We start from the raw sequence: 20,000 nt of genomic DNA, 5'->3' as shown, positions 1-20,000 counted from the left end.
GATGAGGTTGTCTCGGTCCTGGTCCAGCATGGTGAAGGTACGGCTGGCCACGGTGTCGGTGTGGCGGCTCCCACAGAGCCGGGGTGCCAGCAGTGCATACAGGCTCTTGAACTGGTCGCGGTCCACCTGGTACTGCTCAGCATAGGGCCGCGCCGCGTCATGGTGCCGCAGAGCCACCGAGGTGCTGCCATCACCCCAGTACAGGTTGATGAAGTGCTCCGTCTAGAGAGAGAGAGAGAGAAGAGGGGGGGGGGGGGGAGAGAGAGAGAGAGAGAGAGAGAGAGAGAGAAGAGGGGGGGGGGGGGGGGGGTGAGTGAGCATAATGATAGGAAGCATGTTAGGAAGCATAGGAAGGATGTTAGGAAGCGTAGGAAGGATGTTAGGAAGCATAGGAAGGAAGTTAGGAAGCATAGGAAGGATGTTAGGAAGCGTAGGAAGGATGTTAGGAAGCATAGGAAGGATGTTAGGAAGCATAGGAAGGAAGTTAGGAAGCATAGGAAGGAAGTTAGGAAGCATAGGAAGGATGTTAGGAAGCATAGGAAGGAAGTTAGGAAGCATAGGAAGGATGTTAGGAAGCATAGGAAGGATGTTAGGAAGCATAGGAAGGATGATAGGAAGCATAGGAAGGATGTTAGGAAGCATAGGAAGGATGTTAGGAAGCATAGGAAGGATGTTAGGAAGAATAGGAAGGATGTTAGGAAGCATAGGAAGGATGTTAGGAAGCATAGGAAGGAAGTTAGGAAGCATAGGAAGGATGTTAGGAAGCATAGGAAGGAAGTTAGGAAGCATAGGAAGGATGTTAGGAAGCATAGGAAGGAAGTTAGGAAGCATAGGAAGGATGTTAGGAAGCATAGGAAGGATGTTAGGAAGCATAGGAAGGATGTTAGGAAGCGTAGGAAGGATGTTAGGAAGCGTAGGAAGGATGTTAGGAAGCGTAGGAAGGAAGTTAGGAAGCATAGGAAGGAAGTTAGGAAGAATAGGAAGGATGTTAGGAAGCGTAGGAAGGATGTTAGGAAGCATAGGAAGGATGTTAGGAAGCATAGGAAGGATGTTAGGAAGCATAGGAAGGATGTTAGGAAGCATAGGAAGGATGTTAGGAAGCATAGGAAGGAAGTTAGGAAGCATAGGAAGGAAGTTAGGAAGCATAGGAAGGATGTTAGGAAGCATAGGAAGGATGTTAGGAAGCATAGGAAGGATGTTAGGAAGCATAGGAAGGAAGTTAGGAAGCATAGGAAGGATGTTAGGAAGCGTAGGAAGGATGTTAGGAAGCATAGGAAGGATGTTAGGAAGCGTAGGAAGCATGTTAGGAAGCATAGGAAGGATGTTAGGAAGCATAGGAAGGATGTTAGGAAGCATAGGAAGGATGTTAGGAAGCATAGGAAGGATGTTAGGAAGAATAGGAAGGATGTTAGGAAGCATAGGAAGGATGTTAGGAAGCATAGGAAGCATGTTAGGAAGCATAGGAAGGATGTTAGGAAGCGTAGGAAGGATGTTAGGAAGCATAGGAAGGATGTTAGGAAGCATAGGAAGGATGTTAGGAAGCATAGGAAGGATGTTAGGAAGCGTAGGAAGGATGTTAGGAAGCATAGGAAGGATGTTAGGAAGCATAGGAAGGATGTTAGGAAGCATAGGATGGATGTTAGGAAGCATAGGAAGGAAGTTAGGAAGCATAGGATGGATGTTAGGAAGCATAGGAAGGATGTTAGGAAGCATAGGAAGGATGTTAGGAAGCATAGGAAGGAAGTTAGGAAGGATGTTAGGAAGCGTAGGAAGGATGTTAGGAAGCGTAGGAAGGATGTTAGGAAGCATAGGAAGGATGTTAGGAAGCATAGGAAGGATGTTAGGAAGCATAGGAAGGATGTTAGGAAGCATAGGAAGGAAGTTAGGAAGCATAGGAAGGATGTTAGGAAGCATAGGAAGGATGTTAGGAAGCGTAGGAAGGATGTTAGGAAGCATAGGAAGGATGTTAGGAAGCATAGGAAGGATGTTAGGAAGCAAAGGAAGCATGTTAGGAAGCATAGGAAGGATGTTAGGAAGCATAGGAAGGATGTTAGGAAGCATAGGAAGGAAGTTAGGAAGCATAGGAAGGATGTTAGGAAGCGTAGGAAGCATGTTAGGAAGCATAGGAAGGAAGTTAGGAAGCATAGGAAGGATGTTAGGAAGCATAGGAAGGATGTTAGGAAGCATAGGAAGCATGTTAGGAAGGATGTTAGGAAGCATAGGAAGGATGTTAGGAAGGATGTTAGGAAGCATAGGAAGGATGTTAGGAAGAATAGGAAGGATGTTAGGAAGCATAGGAAGGATGTTAGGAAGCATAGGAAGCATGTTAGGAAGCATAGGAAGGATGTTAGGAAGCGTAGGAAGGATGTTAGGAAGCATAGGAAGGATGTTAGGAAGCAAAGGAAGCATGTTAGGAAGCATAGGAAGGATGTTAGGAAGCATAGGAAGGATGTTAGGAAGCATAGGAAGGAAGTTAGGAAGCATAGGAAGGATGTTAGGAAGCGTAGGAAGCATGTTAGGAAGCATAGGAAGGAAGTTAGGAAGCATAGGAAGGATGTTAGGAAGAATAGGAAGGATGTTAGGAAGCAAAGGAAGGATGTTAGGAAGCATAGGAAGCATGTTAGGAAGCATAGGAAGGATGTTAGGAAGCGTAGGAAGGATGTTAGGAAGCATAGGAAGGATGTTAGGAAGCATAGGAAGGATGTTAGGAAGCATAGGAAGGATGTTAGGAAGCATAGGAAGCATGTTAGGAAGCATAGGAAGGATGTTAGGAAGCATAGGAAGGATGTTAGGAAGCATAGGAAGGATGTTAGGAAGCAAAGGAAGGATGTTAGGAAGCATAGGAAGGATGTTAGGAAGCATAGGAAGGATGTTAGGAAGCGTAGGAAGGATGTTAGGAAGCATAGGAAGGATGTTAGGAAGCATAGGAAGGATGTTAGGAAGCATAGGAAGGATGTTAGGAAGCATAGGAAGGATGTTAGGAAGCATAGGAAGGATGTTAGGAAGCATAGGAAGGAAGTTAGGAAGCATAGGAAGGAAGTTAGGAAGCATAGGAAGGATGTTAGGAAGAATAGGAAGGATGTTAGGAAGCGTAGGAAGGATGTTAGGAAGCATAGGAAGGAAGTTAGGAAGCATAGGAAGGATGTTAGGAAGCATAGGAAGGATGTTAGGAAGCATAGGAAGGATGTTAGGAAGCATAGGAAGGATGTTAGGAAGAATAGGAAGGATGTTAGGAAGCGTAGGAAGGATGTTAGGAAGCATAGGAAGGATGTTAGGAAGCATAGGAAGGATGTTAGGAAGCGTAGGAAGGATGTTAGGAAGCATAGGAAGGATGTTAGGAAGAATAGGAAGGATGTTAGGAAGCATAGGAAGGATGTTAGGAAGCATAGGAAGGAAGTTAGGAAGCATAGGAAGGAAGTTAGGAAGCATAGGAAGGATGTTAGGAAGAATAGGAAGGATGTTAGGAAGCGTAGGAAGGATGTTAGGAAGCATAGGAAGGAAGTTAGGAAGCATAGGAAGGATGTTAGGAAGCATAGGAAGGATGTTAGGAAGCATAGGAAGGATGTTAGGAAGCATAGGAAGGATGTTAGGAAGAATAGGAAGGATGTTAGGAAGCGTAGGAAGGATGTTAGGAAACATAGGAAGGATGTTAGGAAGCGTAGGAAGGATGTTAGGAAGCATAGGAAGGATGATAGGAAGCATAGGAAGGATGTTAGGAAGAATAGGAAGGAAGTTAGGAAACATAGGAAGGATGTTAGGAAGAATAGGAAGGAAGTTAGGAAGCATAGGAAGGAAGTTAGGAAGCATAGGAAGGAAGTTAGGAAACATAGGAAGGATGTTAGGAAGCATAGGAAGGATGATAGGAAGCATAGGAAGGATGTTAGGAAGAATAGGAAGGAAGTTAGGAAACATAGGAAGGATGTTAGGAAGAATAGGAAGGAAGTTAGGAAGCATAGGAAGGAAGTTAGGAAGCATAGGAAGGAAGTTAGGAAGCATAGGAAGGAAGTTAGGAAGCATAGGAAGGAAGTTAGGAAGCATAGGAAGGATGTTAGGAAGAATAGGAAGGATGTTAGGAAGCATAGGAAGGAAGTTAGGAAGAATAGGAAGGATGTTAGGAAGCATAGGAAGGAAGTTAGGAAGCATAGGAAGGATGTTAGGAAGAATAGGAAGGAAGTTAGGAAGCATAGGAAGGAAGTTAGGAAGCATAGGAAGGATGTTAGGAAGAATAGGAAGGATGTTAGGAAGCATAGGAAGGAAGTTAGGAAGCATAGGAAGGAAGTTAGGAAGCATAGGAAGGAAGTTAGGAAGCATAGGAAGGAAGTTAGGAAGAATAGGAAGGATGTTAGGAAGCATAGGAAGGATGTTAGGAAGAATAGGAAGGATGTTAGGAAGCATAGGAAGGAAGTTAGGAAGCGTAGGAAGGATGTTAGGAAGCATAGGAAGGATGTTAGGAAGCATAGGAAGGATGTTAGGAAGCATAGGAAGGATGTTAGGAAGCATAGGAAGGATGTTAGGAAGCATAGGAAGGATGTTAGGAAGCGTAGGAAGGATGTTAGGAAGCATAGGAAGGATGTTAGGAAGCATAGGAAGGAAGTTAGGAAGAATAGGAAGGATGTTAGGAAGCATAGGAAGGATGTTAGGAAGCATAGGAAGGATGTTAGGAAGCATAGGAAGGATGTTAGGAAGCATAGGAAGGATGTTAGGAAGCATAGGAAGGATGTTAGGAAGAATAGGAAGGATGTTAGGAAGCATAGGAAGGATGTTAGGAAGCGTAGGAAGGATGTTAGGAAGCATAGGAAGGATGTTAGGAAGCATAGGAAGGATGTTAGGAAGAATAGGAAGGATGTTAGGAAGCATAGGAAGGATGTTAGGAAGCATAGGAAGGATGTTAGGAAGCGTAGGAAGGATGTTAGGAAGCGTAGGAAGGATGTTAGGAAGCATAGGAAGGATGTTAGGAAGCATAGGAAGGATGTTAGGAAGCGTAGGAAGGATGTTAGGAAGCGTAGGAAGGATGTTAGGAAGCATAGGAAGGATGTTAGGAAGCATAGGAAGGATGTTAGGAAGCGTAGGAAGGATGTTAGGAAGCATAGGAAGGATGTTAGGAAGCATAGGAAGGATGTTAGGAAGCGTAGGAAGGATGTTAGGAAGCATAGGAAGGATGTTAGGAAGCATAGGAAGGATGTTAGGAAGCATAGGAAGGATGTTAGGAAGAATAGGAAGGATGTTAGGAAGCATAGGAAGGATGTTAGGAAGCATAGGAAGGATGTTAGGAAGCATAGGAAGGATGTTAGGAAGCATAGGAAGGAAGTTAGGAAGCATAGGAAGGATGTTAGGAAGCATAGGAAGGATGTTAGGAAGCAGAGGAAGGATGTTAGGAAGCATAGGAAGGAAGTTAGGAAGCATAGGAAGGATGTTAGGAAGCATAGGAAGGATGTTAGGAAGCATAGGAAGGAAGTTAGGAAGCATAGGAAGGATGTTAGGAAGCGTAGGAAGGATGTTAGGAAGCATAGGAAGGATGTTAGGAAGCATAGGAAGGATGTTAGGAAGCATAGGAAGGATGTTAGGAAGCATAGGAAGGATGTTAGGAAGCATAGGAAGGATGTTAGGAAGAATAGGAAGGAAGTTAGGAAGCGTAGGAAGGATGTTAGGAAGCATAGGAAGGATGTTAGGAAGCATAGGAAGGATGTTAGGAAGCATAGGAAGGATGTTAGGAAGCATAGGAAGGATGTTAGGAAGCGTAGGAAGGAAGTTAGGAAGCATAGGAAGGATGTTAGGAAGCATAGGAAGGATGTTAGGAAACATAGGATGGATGTTAGGAAGCATAGGAAGGATGTTAGGAAGAATAGGAAGGATGTTAGGAAGCATAGGAAGGATGTTAGGAAGCGTAGGAAGGATGTTAGGAAGCGTAGGAAGGATGTTAGGAAGCATAGGAAGGATGTTAGGAAGCGTAGGAAGGATGTTAGGAAGCGTAGGAAGGATGTTAGGAAGCATAGGAAGGATGTTAGGAAGCATAGGAAGGATGTTAGGAAGCATAGGAAGGATGTTAGGAAGCATATGAAGGAGGTTAGGAAGCATAGGAAGGATGTTAGGAAGCATAGGAAGGATGTTAGGAAGCATAGGAAGGATGTTAGGAAGCATAGGAAGGATGATAGGAAGAATAGGAAGGATGTTAGGAAGCATAGGAAGGATGTTAGGAAACATAGGAAGGATGTTAGGAAGCGTAGGAAGGATGTTAGGAAGAATAGGAAGGATGTTAGGAAGCATAGGAAGGAAGTTAGGAAGCATAGGAAGGATGTTAGGAAGCATAGGAAGGATGTTAGGAAGCATAGGAAGGATGTTAGGAAGCGTAGGAAGGATGTTAGGAAGAATAGGAAGGATGTTAGGAAGAATAGGAAGGATGTTAGGAAGCATAGGAAGGAAGTTAGGAAGAATAGGAAGGATGTTAGGAAGAATAGGAAGGATGTTAGGAAGCATAGGAAGGATGTTAGGAAGCATAGGAAGGATGTTAGGAAGAATAGGAAGGATGTTAGGAAGCATAGGAAGGATGTTAGGAAGAATAGGAAGGATGTTAGGAAGAATAGGAAGGATGTTAGGAAGCATAGGAAGGATGTTAGGAAGAATAGGAAGGATGTTAGGAAGCGTAGGAAGGAAGTTAGGAAGCATAGGAAGGATGTTAGGAAGCATAGGAAGGATGTTAGGAAGCGTAGGAAGGATGTTAGGAAGCGTAGGAAGGATGTTAGGAAGCATAGGAAGGATGTTAGGAAGCATAGGAAGGATGTTAGGAAGCATAGGAAGGATGTTAGGAAGCATAGGAAGGATGTTAGGAAGCAAAGGAAGGATGTTAGGAAGAATAGGAAGGATGTTAGGAAGCATAGGAAGGATGTTAGGAAGCATAGGAAGGATGTTAGGAAGCATAGGAAGGAAGTTAGGAAGAATAGGAAGGATGTTAGGAAGCATAGGAAGGATGTTAGGAAGCATAGGAAGGATGTTAGGAAGCATAGGAAGGATGTTAGGAAGCATAGGAAGGAAGTTAGGAAGAATAGGAAGGATGTTAGGAAGCATAGGAAGGATGTTAGGAAGCATAGGAAGGATGTTAGGAAGCATAGGAAGGATGTTAGGAAGCATAGGAAGGATGTTAGGAAGCATAGGAAGGATGTTAGGAAGCATAGGAAGGATGTTAGGAAGCATAGGAAGGATGTTAGGAAGCATAGGAAGGATGTTAGGAAGAATAGGATGGATGTTAGGAAGCATAGGATGGATGTTAGGAAGCGTAGGAAGGATGTTAGGAAGCATAGGAAGGATGTTAGGAAGCATAGGAAGGATGTTAGGAAGCATAGGAAGGAAGTTAGGAAGCATAGGAAGGATGTTAGGAAGCATAGGAAGGAAGTTAGGAAGCATAGGAAGGATGTTAGGAAGCATAGGAAGGATGTTAGGAAGCATAGGAAGGATGTTAGGAAGCATAGGAAGGATGTTAGGAAGCATAGGAAGGATGTTAGGAAGCATAGGAAGGATGTTAGGAAGCATAGGAAGGATGTTAGGAAGCATAGGAAGGATGTTAGGAAGCATAGGAAGGATGTTAGGAAGCATAGGAAGGATGTTAGGAAGCGTAGGAAGGATGTTAGGAAGCATAGGAAGGATGTTAGGAAGCATAGGAAGGATGTTAGGAAGCGTAGGAAGGATGTTAGGAAGCGTAGGAAGGATGTTAGGAAGCATAGGAAGGATGTTAGGAAGCATAGGAAGGATGTTAGGAAGCATAGGAAGGATGTTAGGAAGCATAGGAAGGAAGTTAGGAAGCATAGGAAGGAAGTTAGGAAGCATAGGAAGGAAGTTAGGAAGCATAGGAAGGATGTTAGGAAGCGTAGGAAGGATGTTAGGAAGCATAGGAAGGATGTTAGGAAGCATATGAAGGATGTTAGGAAGCATAGGAAGGATGTTAGGAAGCATAGGAAGGATGTTAGGAAGCATAGGAAGGATGTTAGGAAGCATAGGAAGGATGTTAGGAAGAATAGGAAGGATGTTAGGAAGCATAGGAAGGATGTTAGGAAGCATAGGAAGGATGTTAGGAAGCATAGGAAGGATGTTAGGAAGCATAGGAAGGATGTTAGGAAGCATAGGAAGGATGTTAGGAAGCATATGAAGGATGTTAGGAAGCATAGGAAGGATGTTAGGAAGCATAGGAAGGATGTTAGGAAGCATAGGAAGGAAGTTAGGAAGCATAGGAAGGATGTTAGGAAGCATAGGAAGGATGTTAGGAAGAATAGGAAGGAAGTTAGGAAGAATAGGAAGGATGTTAGGAAGCATAGGAAGGATGTTAGGAAGCATAGGAAGGATGTTAGGAAGAATAGGAAGGAAGTTAGGAAGCATAGGAAGGATGTTAGGAAGAATAGGAAGGATGTTAGGAAGCATAGGAACGAAGTTAGGAAGCATAGGAAGGATGTTAGGAAGCGTAGGAAGGATGTTAGGAAGCATAGGAAGGATGTTAGGAAGCATAGGAAGGAAGTTAGGAAGAGTAGGAAGGAAGTTAGGAAGCATAGGAAGGATGTTAGGAAGAATAGGAAGGATGTTAGGAAGCATAGGAAGGAAGTTAGGAAGAGTAGGAAGGAAGTTAGGAAGCATATGAAGGATGTTAGGAAGCATAGGAAGGATGTTAGGAAGCATAGGAAGGATGTTAGGAAGCATAGGAAGGATGTTAGGAAGCATAGGAAGGATGTTAGGAAGCGTAGGAAGGAAGTTAGGAAGCATATGAAGGATGTTAGGAAGCATAGGAAGGATGTTAGGAAGCATAGGAAGGATGTTAGGAAGCATAGGAAGGATGTTAGGAAGCGTAGGAAGGATGTTAGGAAGCATAGGAAGGATGTTAGGAAGCATAGGAAGGAAGTTAGGAAGCGTAGGAAGGAAGTTAGGAAGCATAGGAAGGATGTTAGGAAGCGTAGGAAGGAAGTTAGGAAGCATAGGAAGGATGTTAGGAAGCATAGGAAGGATGTTAGGAAGCGTAGGAAGGATGTTAGGAAGCATAGGAAGGATGTTAGGAAGCATAGGAAGGATGTTAGGAAGCATAGGAAGGATGTTAGGAAGCATAGGAAGGATGTTAGGAAGCATAGGAAGGATGTTAGGAAGCATAGGAAGGAAGTTAGGAAGAATAGGAAGGATGTTAGGAAGCATAGGAAGGAAGTTAGGAAGCGTATGAAGGATGTTAGGAAGCATAGGAAGGATGTTAGGAAGCGTAGGAAGGATGTTAGGAAGCATAGGAAGGATGTTAGGAAGCATAGGAAGGAAGTTAGGAAGCATAGGAAGGATGTTAGGAAGCATAGGAAGGATGTTAGGAAGCATAGGAAGGATGTTAGGAAGCATAGGAAGGATGTTAGGAAGCATAGGAAGGAAGTTAGGAAGCATAGGAAGGAAGTTAGGAAGCGTAGGAAGGATGTTAGGAAGCGTAGGAAGGAAGTTAGGAAGCAAGGAAGGATGTTAGGAAGAATAGGAAGGATGTTAGGAAGCATAGGAAGGATGTTAGGAAGCATAGGAAGGATGTTAGGAAGCATAGGAAGGATGTTAGGAAGCATAGGAAGGATGTTAGGAAGCGTAGGAAGGATGTTAGGAAACATAGGAAGGATGTTAGGAAGCATAGGAAGGATGTTAGGAAGCATAGGAAGGATGTTAGGAAGCATAGGAAGGATGTTAGGAAGCGTAGGAAGGATGTTAGGAAGCATAGGAAGGATGTTAGGAAGCATAGGAAGGATGTTAGGAAGCATAGGAAGCATGTTAGGAAGCATAGGAAGCATGTTAGGAAGCATAGGAAGGATGTTAGGAAGCATAGGAAGGATGATAGGAAGCATAGGAAGGATGTTAGGAAGAATAGGAAGGATGTTAGGAAGCATAGGAAGGATGATAGGAAGCATAGGAAGGATGTTAGGAAGAATAGGAAGGATGTTAGGAAGCATAGGAAGGATGTTAGGAAGAATAGGAAGGATGTTAGGAAGCATAGGAAGCATGTTAGGAAGCATAGGAAGGATGTTAGGAAGCATAGGAAGGATGTTAGGAAGAATAGGAAGGATGTTAGGAAGCATAGGAAGGATGTTAGGAAGCATAGGAAGGATGTTAGGAAGCGTAGGAAGGAAGTTAGGAAGAATAGGAAGGAAGTTAGGAAGCATAGGAAGGATGTTAGGAAGAATAGGAAGGATAGGAAGCATGTTAGGAAGCATAGGAAGGATGTTAGGAAGCATAGGAAGGATGTTAGGAAGCATAGGAAGGATGTTAGGAAGCGTAGGAAGGAAGTTAGGAAGAATAGGAAGGAAGTTAGGAAGCATAGGAAGGATGTTAGGAAGAATAGGAAGGATAGGAAGCATGTTAGGAAGCATAGGAAGGATGTTAGAAAGCATAGGAAGGATGTTAGGAAGCATAGGAAGCATGTTAGGAAGCATAGGAAGGATGTTAGGAAGCATAGGAAGCATGTTAGGAAGCATAGGAAGGATGTTAGGAAGCATAGGAAGGATGTTAGGAAGCATAGGAAGGATGTTAGGAAGCATAGGAAGGAAGTTAGGAAGCATAGGAAGGATGTTAGGAAGCATAGGAAGGATGTTAGGAAGCATAGGAAGGATGTTAGGAAGCATAGGAAGGATGTTAGGAAGCATAGGAAGGAAGTTAGGAAGCATAGGAAGGATGTTAGGAAGCATAGGAAGGATGTTAGGAAGCATAGGAAGGATGTTAGGAAGCATAGGAAGGATACTTAGGAAGCATAGGAAGGATGTTAGGAAGCGTAGGAAGGATGTTAGGAAGCATAGGAAGGATGTTAGGAAGCATAGGAAGGATGTTAGGAAGCGTAGGAAGGATGTTAGGAAGCATAGGAAGGATGTTAGGAAGCGTAGGAAGGATGTTAGGAAGCATAGGAAGGATGTTAGGAAGCGTAGGAAGGATGTTAGGAAGCATAGGAAGGATGTTAGGAAGCATAGGAAGGATGTTAGGAAGCATAGGAAGGATGATAGGAAGCATAGGAAGGATGTTAGGAAGCATAGGAAGGATGTTAGGAAGAATAGGAAGGATGTTAGGAAGCATAGGAAGGATGTTAGGAAGCATAGGAAGGATGTTAGGAAGCATAGGAAGGATGTTAGGAAGCGTAGGAAGGATGTTAGGAAGCGTAGGAAGGATGTTAGGAAGCATAGGAAGGATGTTAGGAAGCATAGGAAGGATGTTAGGAAGCGTAGGAAGGATGTTAGGAAGCGTAGGAAGGATGTTAGGAAGAATAGGAAGGATGTTAGGAAGCGTAGGAAGGATGTTAGGAAGCGTAGGAACGGAGGGGACGCAGGGAAGCAGACTGTACCTTGAAGAGGTCATAGACATCAGACAAGTCCTCTGGAGAGAGAGAGAGATCGGGTGTCACAAGCCTCAGCTAGAGAGAGAGAGAGAGAGGGGGAGATAATAAGAGGTGGTTTTCCTTTTTTTATAACTTTCTTTTTATTGTTTTTCACAATAAGCAAACAATCACAAACAACAAGACATAACAAAAACACAATCCCGGGCTGCATTATTAGTGTCACTTTACAAAAATATACTTTTCACATGCCGAGTTCTCAATTCTCTTACTTTCCCTATAGATATGGTGAATATTCTTTACCCACTGGTTGTCGTAATTAACATATAAAAGTCCCATTTTTCCCAGTACTTCAAACCTTTCTCTTCCTGTAATCTGAGAATAAAAGTAAGTCTTTCCATTGTGTATATTTCACCTATAATGGCCAACCATTTTTCTTTTGTTGGAGGTTCTTGTTGATAATACCAGAGACGCGTGATCGCTTTCTTACTTGCTGCTAAAAATATTTTTATCAAATATCTGTCTCCTCCTACCAATTCCTCAGGTAAGTTACCCAGGTACAAATAGGAGAAGGTCTCCGGTATCTTAAAATTCAATATATCCTGCATGGTGGAGTGAACATCTTGCCAATAACGTTGAATACCTGGACAATTACAAAAGACATGAGAGTGGTTTGCCTCCCTCTGGCCGCACTGTCTCCAACATGGTTGCTCTATGCCTACTTGTCGGGATTTGATTTTGGGGGTCATGAAGAATCTAGTCAAGTTTTTCCAGCAGAATTCTCTCCATGTTTTTGAATTACCGTAGTCGAGCTACATTGAGTTCTGCACATGTTGTCCCATTCGTCTTCAGTTATTTCAATGTTTGATTCATTTTCCCAATTTGTTTTAATGTAACTTGTGGAGTCAGTTCTGGCCTGAACAAAGCTATTATATAATTTAGACACAGTTTTACTCATCTTGTTTTTGTATGCCTGAATGAATATCTGAATAACACTGTCTATTGGGGTATTGGACTCAGACACCTTTACCTCTTTTAGAAAGTACTGGCGTAGTTGTAGGTATCTGAAGAAGTCGTGTTTATCCAAACCGTATGTATCTTTCAAGGTTTGAAAGCTCACAAGTTCTCCATTCTCTACCATTGTGCTGAATGAGGTAATACCTCGGAGAGCCCATTCCTTAAATGTTTGATCATACATTCTCGGTTTAAATCCTAAATCGAAGGCAAACCACCTCAGGATCCTAATCCTTTTTTCTATCTTGAATTGTTTCACAATTTTGAACCATGTCCGTACAATAAATGGGTTTACGTTTCTATATAGGGTCTTGGCCTGCTGTCTATCACCAATTACTGTCTGGAGTGGTATATCAATTGATTTCTCTTCAATGTCCTTCCACTTCGCTTCGTAGTCCCTTTCACACCAACAGACCAAAGGTCTTATTTGCGCTGCATAATAATACTCCTTCAGATTTGGGAGGGACATGCCTCCCTTCTCTTTAGGGAGTTGGAGTGTCCGGAACCTAATTCTCGTTTTTCCCCCGCTCCATATGAATCTAGAAATCATCCTGTCCCACTCGTTAAACTGTTTAGCAGGGATTTCCACCGGCAAGGATTGGAAAAGATATAGTAGTCTAGGGACTACGTTCATTTTCACTGAGTCTATTCTGGAGGTGAAATCCAGGGGGGCTAATGACCATCTTTCTATATATTTTTTTATTTGTGTGTTTAGGGGCTGGTAATTTGCTTCATATACTTTTGTTAAGTCCTTAGTCAGCCATACTCCCAGATATTTTATGGACTTCATAAAATAGGGGGGGGGGGGGGGTATAGTTATAGTAAGTATCTGTGTTTTTCCTATATTTAGTTTGTATCCCGAATGTTGACCATATGTTTCAATAAGGTCCATTAGTCTAGGGAGGCTCAGACTAGGGTTTTTTAAGTAAATTAAGACATCTGTGTATAATGCTATCTTATGCTCTCTTTCTTTTATATTAATCCCTGTTATATTGTGGTCTTCCCTAATTGCTTGGGCTAGCGGCAGGGCGCGGCTACATGGACAACCTTGGCATGTACCGTGTTCTAAGGCGATTGGATTTGTTAATCGACCGTTTACTTTTATTCTCGCTTGTATATAGTGTTTTAAAACACCTAATTGAATCTTCCTTGAATCCTAACCTTTCTAGTACCAAGAATAAATAGTCCCAGCTCACACAATCAAATGCTTTTTCCGCGTCCAGACTTAATAAGGCTGAATTAATTTTGGTTTGTTTGATCTGATTCATAATGTGTAGCATAGACGCCTGGCCATAAGAGCATTCGGAGCAAATGCTCTCCCACTATTGAACTTGGGGGAGCAAAGCTATGCTCTTGCTCCACCACTTTTTGATCATATGAAAAATTTGATATATCCCCCCCCAATATATATTTCTAACCATAACTACGTCATTTCAATCAAATTAATAATACGCAATGACACTTAATAGCAAGTTTTTAAGTTTCCAAAGATTGCGACACCCCCCCCCTGCTCCCCCATATGGTTTGATCCAGTGCCTCTCCCACCCCCAGCAGAGCAGACGGCGCTGGCGCTGCAGGTAGGCTGAGTGTAAATAAAGGCCACAGAAGTGTGTCATTTGGTGGCAGGCAGGATTTTCCAGTAAGTTGTTTATGATTGTTAAGATTATTTATGTTAGACATGTCTTCTATTGAGTGGTAGAAGTTCTACCACGCAATACAATAAAAGTGTTTCACGTCCCGAAATGCCATCTGGTCATACCAATAATAATAATAATAATAATAATAACAACAAAGTTTCCCTCTGGTTGGCGTTAGCTTTAGTGCTAGCCACTAGCTAACGTTGTCATATATCTAGATATGTGGTGTCGTCAGCTGGATAACGTTGACTTCGTTTGCAAATTTTAACGTTCGCTATGGCAGACGAGCAGGGCCGGATTAACGACGGCCGCGGCCCGTGGGCCTTTAGTGATGAGGGCCCCCCAAAAAAAAAATCTTTTTTTACTTTTTTTTTTTTTAAATTTTTTATAATAATAATAATGCAATAAAAGTCTGAAAATTAAGGGATTATGTCCATGAGTGCCATTTTTAGAAATTAAGGCCTGCCTCTTATATAAGCCTCTCTAATAAAGGCCTGGTGCTCTTTGCAGCTGAGGTAAATAGAAGACCCGTCCTATATTTGAGGATTTACGGTAAATCAAGATGTTCAATTATCTTAAGGTACAATACCTGAAATGAAAATGTGTGTGTGTGTCCAGCCAACCAGGTAACATGGCAGAAAAAAGAAAGAATACAGACATCGGAGCATTTTTCAGTACACCAAAACGCAAAGTAAGAACCCTAGTAGCCTAATAGCTCAAAGACTTAAAGGGCGGGCTCCACAAAGAATGGATTGCACGGTGTTAATTGCACCCTTACTTACAATTCATTATGAATTGTAAATGGGGGACCCTGATGTAAACAAAACAAAAGTCTTTCTCTGGTCTGCATCCCCTTAACAATTGTGTGTATTGAGCCGTACTATATTGTACCCATTCTGCAATATGTTAATAACATTTTTAATCAATCAATAACAGATTGCAGAATGGGTACAGTACAGTACAGCTCAATACACACAATTGTTAAGGGGATGCAGACCAGAGAAAGACTTTCGTCTTGTTTACATCAGGGTTCCCCATTTTCAATTCATAATGAATTGTAAGTAAGGGTGCAATAGAAATGTTTCATAATGATGTTCAGTGTATTCATAAGTGTATTGCTCTCCTTAATGTAGAATGATATGGTGACTGTGCAGACTCAGGGAGGAGGCAGAGAAGGAGAGAAAGAGACCCAAGAGTTACAGGTAATGGAAATATCAGACAGCTTAAAGTGTAGGATAACATAACAAATTAAGACACAAAATAGGCTATATTTACAGCAGACCCTGTTATTGTTCCTTGTTGGTATTTTCTCTCTCTTTCTTATTAAAAACTTGGCCTATTTGAAAGGAGATTGATTTAATAAAAATAAGAGCAAAAAATCAATATACAGTATATATACAGTATATATATATATATATATATATATATTAATATATTATTATTATTATAGTAATTGGCTATCATACTGCAATATAAACTGAGTTTTATAGTGAAAAGAGCAGCTTTATTGGTCAAGATTGAAGGCTCTATATTGCAGGAAATTGCATGTACAGGTTCATTAAATGAAAAAAATATCTGCCGTGGAGGGGGTCATAATAAAAAAAAAAAAAAAAATTATGCACCCCCACTTTCAACTATAACTAGGCGGCCATGATGTGTAGTGTTCGTCTTAAGTTATCCTGGGTTTGGCGACCAGATATAAATCCAGTTTGGTCCGTGTTTATTAGGTCTGGCAAAAACTGTTCTAATCTTTGTGATAATGGAGGCATACAGTTTATAATCCAAATTAAGGATCGATATTGGTCTAAACGAGCTACATAATTCCTTATCTTTACCCTCCTTGGGAAGTACTGTTATAGTCGCCTCCCTCCAGGAGAGAGGGGGGATGCCCTTTCTAAGAGTGTAGTTAATGAGGACACCAGCAATGGCATGATTTCCTGGCGAAAAGCTTTGTACCATTCTGCTGGAAGGCCGTCACTACCTGGCGATTTGTTAGCTTTAAGATTAGATATTGTCCTGTCTAACTCCTCTATAGTGATTTCTGCAGTTATAATTTTGTTCTGCATTTGGCCAATTGAGGGCAGGTCAAGAGACCTCAGGAATGCAATAGTGGCTTCACTATCTATTTGTGCTGGTTGTGTATATAGGTTTTTGTAGTATGATTCAAAGGCCTTCTCTATATCTTCCAAATTACTGGACACTACTCCAGTTAAGGGATCTTTAATCTTATTAATTGTATTTTGGGTCTGTTGCTTTCGCAACCTTCTGGCCAATAATCTAGTAGCCTTTGGGCCTGATTCATAATATGTTTGACGTAAAAATTTAGATTTTTTTCTCAATGTCGTCTTTATAGACTTCGTCAATCAATTTGCATTATTTCCGGCATTGGGTGCATGATGCGCATGCGCTGTGATCACAGCGCAGGCGCACCAGGCAGCCAAATACAGAAATAACGCCGTTTTGAGCAGTGTTGACCAGTTTATAAAAGATATTTAAAATGTTTATTAGCAACGCCGAGCTTTCAAACCACCCCGTATTCTCTGTCCGAAACCCTCGTGCAACTGTGAGTACCTTTGACATTTCTCTGTGATACATTTAGAACGAACAGTTTGTAAATAACCAGTGCTTCAGAGTGAATGTTCCCATGGTTAGTTAGGTCTAGCAAGTGACTGCTGTATCATCAGCAGTCACGAAAGGGGCTATCGGACAAGCTACTCACGTTAAATTAACTCACCAGTCTTATTAGGCTATGTATTTCTCACCCTGAGATGTATTTGCTGGTGGTACATTGAAAGCCCTGCAGTCTGTTCTTTGCTCATTGGGCTGTTCCTCTCTCCCTCTCTGCATGGCTCTCTGCTGTTCCAGAGACATGAGGAGTGTTTCCTTGACTGTCATATTTCATGTTTCTGTTTCTCCGATGCGTGCTGCCTCCGCCTCGTGTATTCTGGTGCTTTGTGCTTTGGGCCTGTAGTGCGTTAGCTCTCAGTTCTTGATTAATTTCCTTTTAAAAATCTTTAGAGTTCTGTCATCAGTTCTGTCTTTAATTCTTCTTGTGTCGTTTTCAAATCGTTCTTCAGTTCTGTCTTAAGGTTGCACGTCTCTGCTCATGTTGGCTAGTCCCTCTTGAATGGTTTCAGTCGTGTTTTCACCGTCGCCATCTTCGTCCATGTTAGCTAGTCCTACTTCGTCCATCTCGCCGTTTTCGTCGTTGTTCTCCTGTTTTTTTACGATTCCTTTGACTCTTTTGACCCATTGTTTATGTCCTCTCACTCATTTCCAGAGTATTTCATTATTGTTTGAGCTTTTCTTCTGAATTTGGAGAGGTTATTTTAATTGACCATCGGGGGCTATAACTTCAAGCAGCCATCTCGTTTGCCTCTCCCTACGGAAGCCCAATAGGGAGGTGGTTTTCAACGCAGACAATGTGCAACTCAAATGTATTGATTGATTTATTTAAAACTTTATTAACAGATTGCAGAATGGGTACAGTACAGTACAGCTCAATACACACAATTGTTAAGGGGATGCAGACCAGAGAAAGACTTTCGTCTTGTTTACATCAGGGTCCCCCATTTTCAATTCATCATAGATGTAGTTGTGCGTGTAGTCATATAGACCAGTGGTTCTCAACTAGGGCTCCAGCCACTCCCAGGTGTCCTCGAGGGGGTCACCAGCGAAATGAGGACTAGTTTATCTTAGCTTTTAAACCCCAGTGAGAAAAAAAATATTATAATAATTATTCTGACCATATATTCCAACCACCCCATAGTTCTATCCTAACCTACAGTGTGGACTGTTTAGATGGAATTCTGGACTAAATCACATTTCATACTCACTATACCTTCATATCCGCAATACCTTCATACTCACTATACCTACCAGCCCTATTTTCCTTCCACACATTTGCCCTAAAATACATAATAAAAATACTGGTCCTCATTCTCGAACGTGTCCTAAGCAAAACAGAATTGCTCCACCTGCCGACCAAATCCTCCCCCCTGACCGACCTTTCCATCACAGTCGAGAATGCAGCTGTGACCGCGTCCCCCCACCCAACCACCTCCAATGTACAGTCCCCCCCCCCCACCCAACCCATACAGTTTCTACGTCAAATGTATATACTCTCATTTTTAGACTCTTTTTATATCACAAACAGTACTGTATTTGCAAATCTGGTATGTCATAAATGTATAGATGTAGCAGTACTGTCTATCTGTATGTCGTGTATGTCATATATGTTATGATGAATTGAAAATGGGGGACCCTGATGTAAACAAGACGAAAGTCTTTCTCTGGTCTGCATCCCCTTAACAATTGTGTGTATTGAGCTGTACTTTTAAATCAACCAAATCAATCAGTCCCTACCGCCAAGAACCTTGGTGTTGTCCTCGATGACCAGTTGAACTTCTCTGCTCACATTGCAGCGACAACCAGAACCTGCAGATTCCTCCTGAGCAACGTCAGAAGGATCCGCCCCTTCCTGACAAAAGAAGCCACCCAACTCCTCGTCCAATCAACAGTCATCTCCCGCCTCGACTACTGCAATGCACTGCTAGCTGGCCTCCCGGCCACTGCCACCAAGCCTCTTCAACTCATTCAGAACGCAGCGGCCCGCCTGATCTCAAACCTACCGAAGTCGGCCCATGTCACCCCACTTCTTAGGGACCTGCACTGGCTCCCCATTGCTGCACGAATCCGCTTCAAGGCCCTCGACCTAGCATACCGTGCGGCAAAGGGAACTGCTCCCGCCTACCTCCGGTCAATGGTCTCTAACTACACACCCTCAAGACCCCTACGCTCTGCATCTTCTGGCCGCCTCAGACCTACTCCTATCCAAGCTCCGGGAGGGTCATCAAAGAGAAGTCGCCTATTCTCAGTCCTTGCCCCACAATGGTGGAATGAACTACTACCCACCCCAGTTAGGACAGCCGAAACACGTCCAATCTTTCGCCGTCGACTAAAGACGCACTTCTTCAACCATTATCTGAAATAAAAAAATTAAATAAAAAAATCTAACCCTAACTAACCTTACTGTCATGCACTTGTCCTAATAAACTAACCTACACTGTAGCATGCAACACTTTGATGAACATTGTTACTCAGCTGATAGAGTTGTGCCCTTCCTGATGACCTGTCGTACAGAACTTGTAAGTCGCTTTGGATAAAAGCGTCAGCTAAATGACTAAATGTAAAATGTAAATGTGTCTGTAAGTGCCTTTGTAAATATCTTGGTAAAAACTTCGTACCAACAAATTTACGGAAATCCTCCTCCGGATTCCTGAACGTGTGAAGCGGTCTCTGTAACTCGTCAATATCTTCGCAGCTGGGTTCCCAGGAATGAAATAAGTCACTCATTCTTAAACTGAAATGCGCGTTCTCATTCATTGAATTTGCATACAGACACGCCAGCTCCTTATAAGGCGAATCGCGCTACGAAGGAATTTCTTGGTAACTTCTACATATGTCCGTTCGAGAATGAGGACCATTGTTAACAAAAAGGACGTATTTCATGATGTGAACTAAAATAGAGAAATCTTCCATGTCAGATCTCACCTTGAACACAACACTGGGAACAAGCTACAGGCCTATACCTAAGTATATGTCCTGTATAAAGTATACTTTGTACTTCAGTATACTTATTCTTTTGTATATTTAAGTATATTTTCTGAAAGTATACTTTGTATAGTTTTTATATAGTCAGAATGTAGTTTTGTTTTTTATATTTTATTTTTTTATTATTTTTTAAACAAACATATAAACAAACATGACAACACACGATAAGATATACAAGCATTAATTAACAGTGCATATCCAATGAAATTACCATAGTCAGAATGTAGTTTAGTTTAACGTTGTGTTCAATTGAAACCACTTAAGTTGTAAAAGTTGTACTTAGTATGTGCTTAAATATACTGAAATGATACTTTTGATGTATTCTTGGTTACTTGAGTTTACCAAAATAGTACACTTTTCTTTTTCAGGTGAATTTAGATTACATTGAGCTACAGCATATTCGTGATACTCAGACTAAACATGAATTAGTA

At 41.9% G+C, this 20,000-nt stretch overlaps 1 protein-coding gene across 2 annotated transcripts in view; it reads right to left on the bottom strand.

Moving 5' to 3' along the window:
- Positions 1-20,000, bottom strand: part of tbc1d8 (TBC1 domain family member 8) — a 188,990-nt gene that overhangs the window by 15,686 nt on the left and 153,304 nt on the right. For both annotated transcript variants that reach the window (XM_084313944.1, XM_084313945.1), the window contains 2 exons: positions 11,315-11,383; positions 1-222 (listed from right to left, as the gene is read on the bottom strand). The exon at positions 1-222 is cut by the window's left edge and continues 28 nt beyond it. In XM_084313944.1, the coding sequence (XP_084170070.1) occupies positions 1-222; positions 11,315-11,383 (291 nt within the window). The remainder of the gene's footprint in view (positions 223-11,314; positions 11,384-20,000) is intronic.

This window comes from Notolepis coatsorum, assembly GCF_963971535.1.
Source record: "Notolepis coatsorum genome assembly, chromosome: 5".
Taxonomy (NCBI): Eukaryota; Metazoa; Chordata; class Actinopteri; order Aulopiformes; family Paralepididae; genus Notolepis; species Notolepis coatsorum.
The sequence above is the reverse complement of the archived record's forward strand: the minus strand, read 5'-3'. Positions and strand labels throughout refer to the sequence as shown.